This window comes from Scyliorhinus canicula, chromosome 12, assembly GCF_902713615.1.
Source record: "Scyliorhinus canicula chromosome 12, sScyCan1.1, whole genome shotgun sequence".
NCBI lineage: Eukaryota > Metazoa > Chordata > Chondrichthyes > Carcharhiniformes > Scyliorhinidae > Scyliorhinus > Scyliorhinus canicula.
Window position 1 is genome coordinate 53,517,782 of NC_052157.1, and position 13,590 is coordinate 53,531,371.

General features: G+C 55.0%; 1 protein-coding gene across 1 annotated transcript in view; it reads right to left on the minus strand.

The window, feature by feature from the left end:
- aplp1 (amyloid beta (A4) precursor-like protein 1) overlaps positions 1-13,590 on the minus strand; it is a 76,018-nt gene that overhangs the window by 13,884 nt on the left and 48,544 nt on the right. The window contains exons 4-6 of the mRNA XM_038813014.1: positions 12,255-12,367; positions 8,559-8,770; positions 211-425 (exon numbers count right to left, since the gene is read on the minus strand). Of these exons, the coding sequence (XP_038668942.1) occupies positions 211-425; positions 8,559-8,770; positions 12,255-12,367 (540 nt within the window). The remainder of the gene's footprint in view (positions 1-210; positions 426-8,558; positions 8,771-12,254; positions 12,368-13,590) is intronic.

Genomic DNA, 13,590 nt, shown 5'->3' on the forward strand with positions numbered 1-13,590 from the left:
GAGATCCAGTGAGAGCCCCAGAGAGAGAGACAGATAAAGATAGAGAGAGAGAGAGAATCAGAGAGACAGAAATAAACCTCTGCTCACGTTACCCCGGCTCTGTGAAACACACACACTCCACATACACATATGTAATCACACACATACACTCACTCAAACTCCCCGCCCCCTCCCTCCCCCCCACCCACACAGTTACACAAGGAGCAGCACCCACAGGTGGGTGTGAACACTTACCCCTGACTTCCTCAGAGGTTCCCTCAGTTGTTGTTGTGGTGGTGGTGCTCTCAGTCACTGCTTCATCATAGAAATCCTGCCCCATATATCCCATGTCCTTATAATCATCCCAATGATCCTTGTACATCTGATAATCCGGACCTCTCTCCTCCTCCATCACAGGCACGGGACTCAGGTCCTGTTCCCAGGCACTAGGTGAGAGAACGAGAATTAACACAGACTCAGACACCCCAGAAGGAAGCCATTCAGCCCATCGGGTCTGTCCCAGCTCTTTGTACGATCCCTCCAATTAGTGCCGATTCTCCCTGCTGCCCACCCCGCTCCCCCAACATTCCTGCATTTACGTTGGGTTATGATGGACAAACAGTCTTTGAAAAGGCCATTCGGCCCATCTGCCCTGTGCTGTTGTTCCTGCCCCACACAAGCCTCCTCCCACCCCCTTCTCCCCATCCCCCTATCCTTCTCTCCCCCTCATGTGTTTATCCAGCTTCTCCTGAAATGCATCAGCACTATTCACCTCAACCACTCCCCATATTGACATGTTGTTGAAATTTTCCACCTGCCACTCATCAGGGCAAACACAAGAATCTCAATTTTCAAACTCTCACAATAATTTATGCCACAAGAGTAAAACAAAAAGGTGCCATTTGGCACTCAAGTTAATTCTGATTGGCTGAGATGTCACCACGGAGAAAGCAACGGCGAACAATGGGCTTCCCATGCTCCCGGGTGTAGTAATCCACGGGAGGCAGGAGTTCCGTCACCACACCAATATTTATTTACAATAACGATATTACAGGAGCAGCTACAAACAGTGCTGCTAGCAGTCCAGTCAACTTAAGACTCTCACAAAGCCTACACAGGTGATTATATGGGCCCCCTCAATGAGCTATCATTGAGGGAGCTCATACTCCAATTGTGCCAACCAATAAAGCCAATTGGAGTTCATTACACCGGGTAATTCAAAAAAGGGGGAAGGCTTGAGCATATTCCTTTTGTTTGCAGACAACGGGTCCCTGTGTCTGAATATACGTCACTTCGAGCAGGTATAAATGGACCACATTATTAGCTCGACTGTGTCGACTATTTGCACACTCAGGGTGGAACAAAATGTCTGTTGTTGGATGTAATTCGATGAAGGGGCAACACCTGTTGAACAATCCGGAGTGCGCTCATCGCTACTGTCACGAAGATGTGGCACCTGAAATATAAATGAATAATGGGATCGACTGGGCATTTCTGAAGAGCACACCAGTCAATAGCAGCTCCCACGCTGCACTAGTGAAGGACGCCCGCTGAGTTACGTAAACGCAGAGTCGGGTTGTTGGGGGGGGGGGACCTAACCTGCTCTAAAACTGGCAAACCTTAAATTCCCTGACTTGCTTATGGGGTACCACTCAGCAGGGCTGCTGATAGATTATGTGGGACCCCTGCCCAAAACCAAAGTGGGGGTCCGGGGGATTGGGTGATCCACCAGTACGTCCTCATGTTAATGGATGTGGCTATCCGGTTCCCAGAGGTCATGCTCCCCGAGAATTATTCATGTCCAGGTATTGGTGGAGAGGTTACTCCAGCTCTTCACTCAATATGGAGAATCATTTCAATAAGGGAACCAATGCAGAACAAAACGTGCAGAGTTGCAGAGTACCCATCGAGTCTGCACTGACCCTCTGAAAGAGCATCCTACCTCGGCCCACCTCCCCACCCTATCCCCGTAACTCATCTAACCTGCGCATCCCTTGACATTAAGGGGCCATTTAGCGTGGTCAGTCCACCTATCTTTGGATTGTGGGAGGAAATCGGAGCACCCGGAGGAACACCCGGAGGAAACCCACGCACACACGGGGAGAAGATGCAAACTCCACACAGTCACCAGAGGCTGGATTTAAACCTGGGTGCCTGGCTCTGTGAGGCAGCAGTGCTAACCACTGAGGTGCCCTGGACCCAGCCTGTTTTCCACCCAGGGATTACCCAATAAGTCCACCTCTGAGGCTTCAACCTCTTTAAATTTGTTTATGGACCCGAGGTAAGAGGTCCTTTGAAACTAGTCGAGGCCACGCTCCAAGAGCAAAGCTACAAATCTCCGTTTGTTTTGTTTTTAAATTTTGTTTTATAAAAATGTGTCCAATTCTTTTTTTTTTTCTCAATTAAGGGGCAATTTAGCATGGCCAATCCACCTAACTTAGGGGCTGATTTAGCACAGGGCTAAATCGCTGGCTTTGAAAGTAGACCAAGGCAGGCCAGCAACATGGGTTCAATTAGGACAGCACGGTAGCATAGTGGTTAGCATAAATGCTTCACAGCTCCAGGGTCCCAGGTTCGATTCCCGGCTGGGTCACTGTCTGTGCGGAGTCTGCACGTCCTCCCCGTGTGTGCGTGGGTTTCCTCCGGGTGCTCCGGTTTCCTCCCACAGTCCAAAGATGTGCGGGTTAGGTGGATTGGCCATGCTAAATTGCCCGTAGTGTCCAAAAAAGTAAGGTTAAGGGGTGGGGTTGTTGGGTTACGGGTATAGGGTGGATACGTGGGTTTGAGTAGGGTGATCATGGCTCGGCACAACATCGAGGGCCGAAGGGCCTGTTCTGTGCTGTACTGTTCTATGTTCTAATTCCCGTACCAGCCTCCCCGAACAGGCGGCAGAATGTGGCGACTAGTGGCTTTTCACAGTAACTTCATTCGAAGCCTACTTGTGACAATAAGCGATTTTCATTTCACCTACACATTTTTAGGTTGTGGGGGTGAGACCCACGCAGACACGAGGAAAATGTGCAAATTCCACACAGGCAGTGACCCAGGGTCGGGATCGAACCCAGATCCTCAGCGCCGTGAGGCAGCAGTGCTAACCACTGAGCCACCGTGCCGCCCACAATAAATCTTCCAATTCAGATTACATAGCATTGCTTTTACGGAGACACAGAGTGTATGGAACTCTCGCAGAGGGAGGTCACGGGATACAGCACTTGGGTTTTAAAAATTTACTGGATGTTTTTATTGATTTTCATATTTTTATGATACACAGTGCAGCAATCACTGAAAGGTTAATGATTGCGTATTTACAGAGCTCCCTCGGAGAAACAAGCAGTGACACACAAGACAGAAAGAGAAAATATACATATTCAAACAAAGAACCTTATGACTATTTATATGCCCCCCGGCCCCCCAGTCCTCCTGCACTCCCCCCCCCCCCCCCCCCCCCCCCCAAACAATGGCTTCGGCTCGCCCAGCTTGCTGATGTTGTCCCGGTTTCTCCCTCAGGCCCTCAGGCCCGTCCCCCAAGGCTTTGCCATCTGTATCCCATGGTCCCCCCGGTGGGTTTTCTGCACCCCTCCCCCTCTCGTTTCTCCACCCCCCCCACTCCCAATTCCAACAGGTCAGACAGCCAGTCTGCAGCTTTGGGTGATGCTGCCGATCGCCAGCCGAGCAGGATTCCTTGGCGGGCGATGAGGGAGGCAAGGTCTAGGGTGTCATCCCCCCCTCCCCATGAAGAGACCTAGCTGGCCTGAGGCACCAAAGGCTGCCACTCTCGGGCACGGCTCCACCCTCACCCCCACAACCTTTGGACATCGCCTCAAAAAAGGCTGTCCAGAACCCCACAAGTCTGGGGCAGGTTCAGAACATGTGGGTGTGGTTGGCCGGGCCTCCCTGGCATCGTTCACATTTGTCCTCCACCTCCGGGACGAACCTACTCATTCGGGTTCTTAATGGTGCGCTCTGTGCACCACCTTTAGCTGCATTAGGATCAGCCCTTCGCCGTGGAGGTGGAGTTCGCCCTGTGCAGTGCTTCACCCCTACCCCCCATCCCACATTTTTGTCTAGTTCTTCTTCCCACTTTTCTCTCCTCTTATCCGGGGGGGGGGAGTGGACCTCCTCCACCAGCCGTCTGTACTGGACCCCGCAGTTCCCTTTCCCCAAGTCGCCCGCAACCAAACGTTCCTGTACCAGAGAGTATCTTGGTGTCCGTGGGGACATCGGGATTTCCCTACGGAGGAATTTTTGATCTGTATGTATCTTAATTTGTTCCCTTAGGGCAGCTGGAACCTCTCCGTCAGTTTCTCCATGTCGCCAGTTTGTCACCCGTCTACATGTCGCTAACCATCAGTGACCCCTCGTCCTGTCTCCACCTTTTGAAGGTGGCGTCCATTATTGCCGGCGTGAACCTGCGGTTGTTACATTTGGGGGCCATGGTGGACATTTTGGTCAGGCCATGTTCGGAGCGTGGCTACTACCACTGGGCTTTTTGAATGTTTGGTTGGTGGGGATGGGAATGTTGTCGTGATTAGTGCTCGGAAGGACATCCCTATGCAGGAACTCACCGCCATCCTCACCTACTCTGCTCCTGGTTCCTTCACCCATCCCCTCACTCTTTCTGATGTGGCCGCCCAGTTGTAGAACTGTAGGTTTGGGAGGGCCAGGCCTCCCATACTTCTTTTTGCACACCTTTTCGAATCCTTGGATTCTGCTCCCAACTCTCTGGATACCTCTCCAGCCTTCTGCCGTTCTGAGGGCTTGATTGCCAGGGCGAACAGTAGTGGGGACAGTGGGCATCCCTGCCTTGTGCCTCTGTGCAGCCAGCAGTGTTGAGAGCTGGCGGTGTTTATACGTATGCTCGCCATGGGAACGCTGTACAGTAGTTTCACCCAGGAAGTGAACCCTGGCCCGAGCCCAAACCGCTCCAGTACCTCTCTGAGGTAGATCCATGTGACTCAGTCGAAGGCCTTTTCTGCGTCCAGGGAGATGATCACTTTGGGTATCAGTGATATTGAGGCTTGGGCTAAAGCCTCCATTAGCCCCCCCCCCCACTCTGGTTATTGGTAATATAACTGTCTATGGCCAGTGATATTGATTGGCAAAAAGCCTTATTGGCCAGGAGGGACGTGCGTGCCCAATCTCCATGGGCACTACTGGTCTCCAACTTCACATCTATTATGCGGGCGATTCTCCGATATGGATGGCAAGTGTTTGCGCCGTTGTGAACGCCGTCACGTTTCACGACGGCGTGAACAGGGTCCTGGCACGACCTATTCTGACCCCTACAGGGGGCCAGAACGGCGCTGGAGCAGTTCACGCTCCAGCCTCCTTACGCGGCGCCAAATGGGCACCGTGCCAACCCGCGCATGCGCAGCTGGGCCAGTTCAGTCCTGCGCATGCGCAGTTGGGCCGCGCCATCCAGCGCATGCGCGGGGAACTTCTTATGCGTGCCGGCCCCGACCCAACATGGGGTCAGTGTCCAGGGGACGGCCGCGCCGGAAAGTAGGCCCAGGGGGGGTGGTGGAGGGGAGAGGCTGGCCCGCCGATTGGTGGGCCCCGATCGCGGGTCTGACCCCATCAGAAGCCCCCCTGCTGCGAAGGAGCCCCTCTCCCCCACCACAGGACGCCCCCCCCGACTGTTCCCGCAGAGTTCCCGCCGACCAGGGGTGAACGTGCCGGTGGGACTCTGTCGTATCGGGGCAGCCGCTCGGCCCATCTGGGCCGGAGAATCGGTGACCCCGTCGATTCCAGCAGCCTGTGGCCATGGCGCTGATTCTCCGCGGAGAATCGCACGCCGACGTCGTGGCGCAGTTGCAGCGATTCTCCGGCCCGGCGCGAGGCTCAGAGAATCACCCCCATAGAATGGGGCATGGTCGGAGATTATAATTGCAAAGTATTCCCTGGGGGCACCGGACTACCCCTGGGAGCACCGATTTCTCCATTAGAATCCTGGTAAATACTCTTGTGTACCTGGGAGAAGGAGAATCCCTGGGTATGTGAACCTCCGCAGGTCTACTGCCCCCATCTGCTCCGTGAACGAGCCTCGTTCTTTCGCCATGTTTAATTTTTTTCCCTGATTTGGGGTTTCATCTGTCTGTCCGTGGGGCCTGTACACATTTAAATTCCCCCCACCATGATGAGTCGGGCATGTCTATGTCAGGGATTTCCGCCATGGTCTTCTTTATGAATTCTGTGTCGTCCCAGTTGGGAGCGTAATGTTAACAAGGACACGGCTGACATGTTGTATAGTTCCTCCTTGGTCCATAACCGTCCGCATATTGAGCAGTATGGCCATCCCACCGCTAGCTCTCGTCCCGTAACAAAAATGGCAGGTATGTCCCACCCAGCCCTTCCCCACGGTCGGTCCTTCTCCTTCTGGTGTGTCTCTTGGAGAAAGACTATGTCGGCTTTCATGTTTCTCAGGTGGGCGAAGATTGTGGATCGTTTCACTGGGCCTTTATGTCCTCTGACGTTCCAGGTGCCTATTCTGATGAGGGGTTTCTGCCCTGTCCCCCTGCTCCTGCGGGATCAACAATATTTCCCTTGTGGGTGAGTCCCTGTACTCCGGGGTTTTCCCTCTGTTTGGGGACCCTCCAAAGTGACTGTGTGCGGTGCCTCTGTGTTCCTTGTCACCATGTGCAATCTTTCTCAGCCAGCCGAGAGACCTTCCCCCCTTTTGTTTCCCTTCAGATCTGCTTTTCCCCCTCTTGCTCCCATCGTTGTCCCCCTCCCCTGTTTTGCCCCCACCCATTGGTCAAACTCACCCTCACACCCCCCGCCGCCAGTTGCTCTCCCCCCACCCTCACTCGTACATCCTGGTGCTAGCTTTCCTGATAGTGTGGCGCCCCTCCAGCCCGCTCCTGGAGTCAGCCTTAGCCAACCTTCTCCCGCTATATGTCTGCTCCCCCTTCCTCCTCCTCACCCTCTCCTGCGCCCTGCTGCTCCCCCCCCTCCCCCCCCCCCCCCCCCCCCCCCCTCCACCCCCTCCGCTTTTCTGAGCCTTCGGTCTCATATTCAAACCGAGGCGGTGCGGTCCCACGCAAATAGTCTTCCAGAGTCCTGATCCTTGGCTGTTTCCCCAGCCCTGGGCTTCAGCTGGAGTGACCTGTGAGCTCTGTTTATTTCTGGTGGTTTGGGGAAACCTGTCTCTCTCCACCAGGTTACCCTGCATCTGGGCCACATATTCCGTGAGGTTCCTGCCCTGGGTTCCCTCCGGCAGGCTCTGGCACCCCGATCGGTTCTCCTGATCTTCGATCTTTCCCTTGGGCATCCCTCGAGTAGGCACCCACCTTGCCACCTCCGTTTCCCCTCGAGTAGGCACCCACCTTGCCACCTCCGTTTCCCCTCGAGTAGGCACCCACCTTGCCACCTCCGTTTCCCCTCGAGTAGGCACCCACCTTGCCACCTCCGTTTCCAGTGAAGCGATTTGGTCGCTCTGGTCCATTGAAGCCTTCTCCAGCTCCCTTCTGGTTGCCCCTGAGTTTCCAGCTGCCTCTCCACCTTTACCAAGGCCGTCTGCATGGTGACCAGCGCCTCCACCAACCCCACCTTGACCGTAGCCCCTTTATCGACTTTAATGGCCTCCTTGAGTTCTTTCCTAAGGAATTCCTTCCATCTTCTCGCCGGGGAGGGGGAGCTCAGTGCGTGGCCTGGTGGTCCCCCTCAGTCGGGCGTGGCTGGGGTTTCGTCACCCGCGTGTTTGCCGTCTCCTCGGTTCACCTCTCCAAGCCTTTGCTGCCTTTTCCTTCCTTTCGTCCCATGGAGCTTCCCGGCATGGATAGTCTTGATGTTGTTGGAAGAGGGTGTTTCTTCCCGATTCGAGCGGGCTATTTTGAGTTCAAGGTGCCTAATCCCAAATTCTCAGAAGGAGAGCCATCCTTTTTAACTAATTACCCCTTGAGGTTGCTCCACCAGTCGATAAGATCAAGATCGTGGTTGATATATGCTGATCCCCCATTCCCCCCCCCCCCCCCCCATATCTATATGGGGCAGCACGGTAGCACAGTGGTTAGCACAGTTGCTTCACAGCCTCAGGGTCCCAGGTTCGATTCCCGGCTTGGGTCTCTGTCTGTGCGGAGTCTGCATGTTCTCCCTGTGTCTGCGTGGGTTTCCTCCGGGTGCTCCGGTTTCCTCCGGGTGCTCCGGTTTGCTCCCACAATCCAATGATGTGCAGTTTAGGTGGATTGGCCATGCTAAATTGCCCTTAGTGTCCAAAAACGTTAGGTGGGGTTACGTGGATATGGTGGAGGTCTGGTGATAGGGTGTAGGTGTGCGCTTAGGTAGGGTGCTCTTTCCAAGGGCCGGTGCAGACTCGATGGGCCGAATGGCCTCCTTCTGCATTGTAAATTCTATGTATCTATGTATCCTTTGATTCCCTTGTCCAACAAGAACCTATCTACCTTCACCTTGAGAATATGTTTGGTTCCTCTCAGCTGGTCGCAACTGATATCCGAGTTAGGACGTACAAAAGTGGCCTCCCGACTCTCTGGCCGATGAGCTCCCCCGATCTAACTGAACCTCAACTGCGAAGGTGAAATAAGAGATTTCACTTCCCTCCCAATCCCCCCAGTGCCTCGTACCTGTCCTCGGTTCTGCTGTCCTGCTCGTTCTCTTCCACCTCCGTTTCCTCCTCCGTCTCCTCCTCCTCCGCCACTGACACTACCTCATCCTCCAACCTCACAGCCTGGAAGCGGGAGGGGCAGCAGACGTACTCCACGCCCCGGAACCTGTCGAGCCCGCAGGGCAGTAACATCCCGTAACTGTGCAGGTCCAGGGTCTCAGCTGTGCAGGCCTGGGTAACGGAGGGTTAAAGGTCAGCGTTAGGGTCAGACACCAAGCAACAACCCCCACCCAGTGTGGTTCTCAGACCCGAACAGCAGGAAGCATTCATGCTCAAATCCCACAGGGAGCTAGGCCATAGGGTGCCATGACCTGTGATCGAGAGATGGGAATAAACCCGGGATCAGGATCGAGGAAAGGGGGGGCAATAAATCCGGGATTAATGGGAGCTCCTGACCCGGGATCAAGGGGGGAGTCTAGACCCGGGATCGATGGGAGCTCCTGACCCGGGATCAAGGGGGGAGTCTAGACCCGGGATCGAGGGGCAGTCTAGACCCCGGGATCGAGAAGCAGTTTAGACCCAGGATCGAGGGGAGTTCCTGACCCGGGATCAAGGGGGGAGTCTAGACCCGGGATCAAGGGGCAGTCTAGACCCCGGGATCGAGAGTCAGTCTAGACCCGGGATCGAGGGGGGAGTCCAGACCCAGGATGGAGGGGCAATCTACACCCGGGATCGAGGGGCAGTCTAGACCTGGGATCGAGGGGCAATCTAGACCCGGGATCGAGGAGGGAGTCCAGACCTAGGATCGAGGGGAGGTCTAGACCCGGGATCGAGGGGCAGTCTAGACCCCGGGATCGAGAGGCAGTCTAGACCCGGGATCGAGGGGGGAGTCCAGACCTAGGATCGAGGGGAGGTCTAGACCCGGGACCGATCGGGGAGTGTAGACCCGGGACCGAGGGAGGAGTGTAGACCCGGGATCAAGGGGGGAGTCTAGACACGGGATCCAGGGGGAGTCTGGACCCGGGATCGAGGGGGGAGTGTAGACCCGGGATCGAGGGGGGAGTCTAGACCCGGGATCGAGGGGGGAGTCTAGACCCGGGATCGAGGGGGGAGTGTAGACCCGGGATCGAGGGGGGAGTGTAGACCCGGGATCGATGGGGGTGTCTAGACCCGGGACCGATCGGGGAGTGTAGACCCGGGATTCGGGATCCAGGGGGGGAGACTAGACCCGGGATCCAGGGGGAGTCTAGACCCGGGATCGAGGGGGAGTCTAGACCCGGGATCGAGGGGGAGTCTAGACCCGGGATCAAGGGGGGAGTCTAGACCCGGAATTGAGGGGGGAGTCGAGACCCGGAATTGAGGGGGAGTCTAGACCCAGGATTGAGGGGGAGTCTAGACCCGGGATCGAGGGGGAGTCTAGACCCGGAATTGAGGGGGGAGTCGAGACCCGGAATTGAGGGGGAGTCTAGACCCAGGATTGAGGGTGGGAGTCTCGTCCCGGGATCGAGGGGGAGTCTCTTCCCGGTATCGAAAGGGGAATAGATCCAGGACCGAGAGGGCGCCTCTAAAATTGGCCAGTCAGTGAGGGGTTGACCTGTGAGTGACTGGTCAGTGAGGGATTGGTCAGTGAGGAATTGGTCAGTGAGGATCGATCATGGGATTGGTCAGTGAGGGATTGGTCAGTGATGGATTGGTCAGTGAGGATCGATCATGGGATTGGTCAGTGAGGGATTGGTCAGTGAAGGATTGGTCAGTGAGGGACTGGTCAGTGAGGGACTGGTTAGTGAGTGGTCAGTGAAGGACTGGTCAGTGAGGAATCGGTCAGTCCAGGATTGGTCAGTGAGGGATTGGTCAGTGGGGGGTTGGTCAGTGAGGGATTGGTCAGTGAGGGATTGGTCAGTGGGGGGTTGGTCAGTGGGGATTGGTCCGTCTGGGATTGGTCAGTCCGGGATTGGTCAGCCGGGATTGGTCAGCCGGGGTTGGTCAGGCTGGGAGTGGTCAGTGACGGATTGGTCAGTGAGGGATTGGTCAGTGAGGGATTGGTCAGTGAGGGATTGGTCAGTGAGGATCGATCATGGGATTGGTCAGTGAGGGATTGGTCAGTGATGGATTGGTCAGTGAGGATCGATCATGGGATTGGTCAGTGAGGGATTGGTCAGTGAAGGATTGGTCAGTGAGGGACTGGTTAGTGAGTGGTCAGTGAAGGACTGGTCAGTGAGGAATCGGTCAGTCCAGGATTGGTCAGTGAGGGATTGGTCAGTGGGGGGTTGGTCAGTGAGGGATTGGTCAGTGAGGGATTGGTCAGTGGGGGGTTGGTCAGTGGGGATTGGTCCGTCTGGGATTGGTCAGTCCGGGATTGGTCAGTCGGGATTGGTCAGCCGGGGTTGGTCAGGCTGGGAGTGGTCAGTGAGGGATTGGTCAGTGAGGGATTGGTCAGTGAGGGATTGGTCAGTGAGGGATTGGTCAGTCTGGGATTGGTCAGTCCAGGATTGGTCAGTCCAGGATTGGTCAGTCCAGGATTGGTCAGTGAGGGATTGGTCAGTCCGTTATTGGTCAGTCCAGGATTGGTCAGTCCGTTATTGGTCAGTCCAGGATTGGTCAGTCCAGGATTGGTCAGTCCAGGATTGGTCAGTGAGGGATTGGTCAGTGAGGGATTGGTCAGTCCTGGATTGGTCAATGAGGGATTGGTCAGTCCGGGATTTCTCAGTGAGAGATTGCACAGTAAGAAGTCTTACAACACCAGGTTAAAGTCCAACAGGTTTGTTTCAAAGACGAGCTTTCGGAGCACTGCTCCTTCCTCAGGTGAATGGAGCAGTGCTCCGAAAGCTCGTGTTTGAAACAAACCAGTTGGACCTTAGGCAGCACAGGCAGCACGGTAGCATGGTGGTTAGCATAAATGCTTCACAGCTCCAGGGTCCCAGGTTCGGTTCCCGGCTGGGTCACTGTCTGTGCGGAGTCTGCACGTCCTCCCCGTGTGTGCGTGGGTTTCCTCCGGGTGCTCCGGTTTCCTCCCACAGTCCAAAGATGTGCGGGTTAGGTGGATTGGCCATGCTAAATTGCACGTAGTGTCCTAATAAGTAAGGTTAAGGGGGGTGCTGTTGGGTTACGGGTATAGGGTGCATACGTGGGTTTGAGTAGGGTGATCATTGCTCGGCACAACATCGAGGGTCGAAAGGCCTGTTCTGTGCTGTACTGTTCTATGTTCTAAGTTCTATTAACCTGGTGTTGTAAGACTTCTTACTGTGCTCGCCCCAGTCCAACGCCGGCATCTCCACATCAGTGAGGGATTGGGCAGTGAGAGATTGGTCAGTCCGGGATTGGTCAGAGAGGGAATGGTCAGTGAAGGATTGGTCAGTGAGGGACTGGTCAGTGAGGGACTGGTCAGTGAGGGACTGGTCAGTGAGGGATTGGCCAGTGAGGGATTGGTCAGTGAGGGATTGGGCAGTGAGAGATTGGGCAGTGAGAGATTGGTCAGTCTGGGATTGGTCAGTCCGGGAATGGTCAGTGAGGGATTGGTCAGTGAGGGATTGGTCAGTGAGGGATTGGTCAGTGAGGGATTGGGCAGTGAGAGATTGGTCAGTCCGGGATTGGTCAGTCCGGGATTGGTCAGTGAGGGATTGGTCAGTGAGGGATTGGTCAGTGAGGGATTGGGCAGTGAGAGATTGGTCAGTCCGGGATTGGTCAGTCCGGGATTGGTCAGTCCGGGATTGCTCACCTCCTTGGCCACACTGTGCCAGTAAATGTGACTTTCGCACAAATCCATCTTCTCCTGGTGCAGGAACTTGCAGCGATCTGGGACCAGTAAGGCCTCGCTAACAAACTCCCCCACTGACAGCGGAAGAGGGAAGAAGCAACAGAGGGAGCAAGACAGAGCCGGGAGTGGAGACAGGGAGAGAGCAGAGAGGGGAGTGCGAGGGAGAGAAAAGGAAAGAGGGAGTGCGAGAAGGGGATGGAGAGAAGTGGAGGAGGGAGCAGGAGCAAGCGAGAAAAGGAAAGATGAAGAGGGAGAAGAGGACGGACAGAGAGAAGGATTGAGAGAGAAAAGGAAGGAGATAGGGAAAATGAGGGTGTTGGGAGAAGGGGAGGTAGAGAGAGGAAGCAAAGGAAAGCGGAGATGGGAGGGAAAGTGGGAGGGAGAGGGAGGAGGGGGACAGAGAGAGAAAAGGGGAGGGAGAGGAATGGGGAGAGAGGCAGTGTGAGAGAGAGAGGCAGTGAGAGAGAGACAGAAAGATAGACAGACAGAAAGAGAGAGGACAATAGATAACAGGAAGGGGAGAGAAAGAAAGAGAGAACAAGAGAGAGTGAGCGAGAAAGAGTGCGAGAGGGAGCAAGCAGAAGTGAGCGAGAGAAAAAGCGCGAGAGAGAGGGAGAAAGAGACAAAGGGGGGAGAGAGAGAGTGTAAAAGGAAGAGAGAATGAGAGAGCAGCGAGATAGAGAGTGAAAGTGAGTAGGGAGGAGAGACGTACAGGGAGAAAGCGAGAGAGAGAAGGGAAGGAATGACAGAGAGGGAGAGAAGGGCAGGGAGACAGAGGGAGGAGAACAAGAGTGGGAGCAACAGTGGGAAGAGAAAGACGGAGAGTTAGAAAGCGGCAGACAGAGAAAGAAGGAGAGGGAGAGAGAGATCGAGTGGAAGTGAGAGGGAGGACAGAAGGAGGGGAAGGCAGAGAGAAAGGGATAGACAATGAGGAAGAGGAGGAGAGAGATGAGGGAAGAGAGGGAGGAGGGGAAGTTGGAGAGAAAATAGAGCGGGAGACGAAAGTGAGTGAGGGAGACAAAAAGAGGGGAAGGTGAGGTAGAGATATGCACCGGGAGGGAGAGGGAGTAACAGGGAGGGAGAGACAGAATATTTTCAATTGTAAATCGGAGATGCAGCAGTCATATTTCTAACAACACACACACTGACTCTCACTTGGGTAAGGGTTCCACACACACTGACTTTCACCGGGGTACGGGTTCCACACACACTGACTCTCACTGGGGTACAGGTTCCACACACACTGACTCTCACTGGGGTACGGGTTCCACACACACTGACTTTCACCGGGGTACGG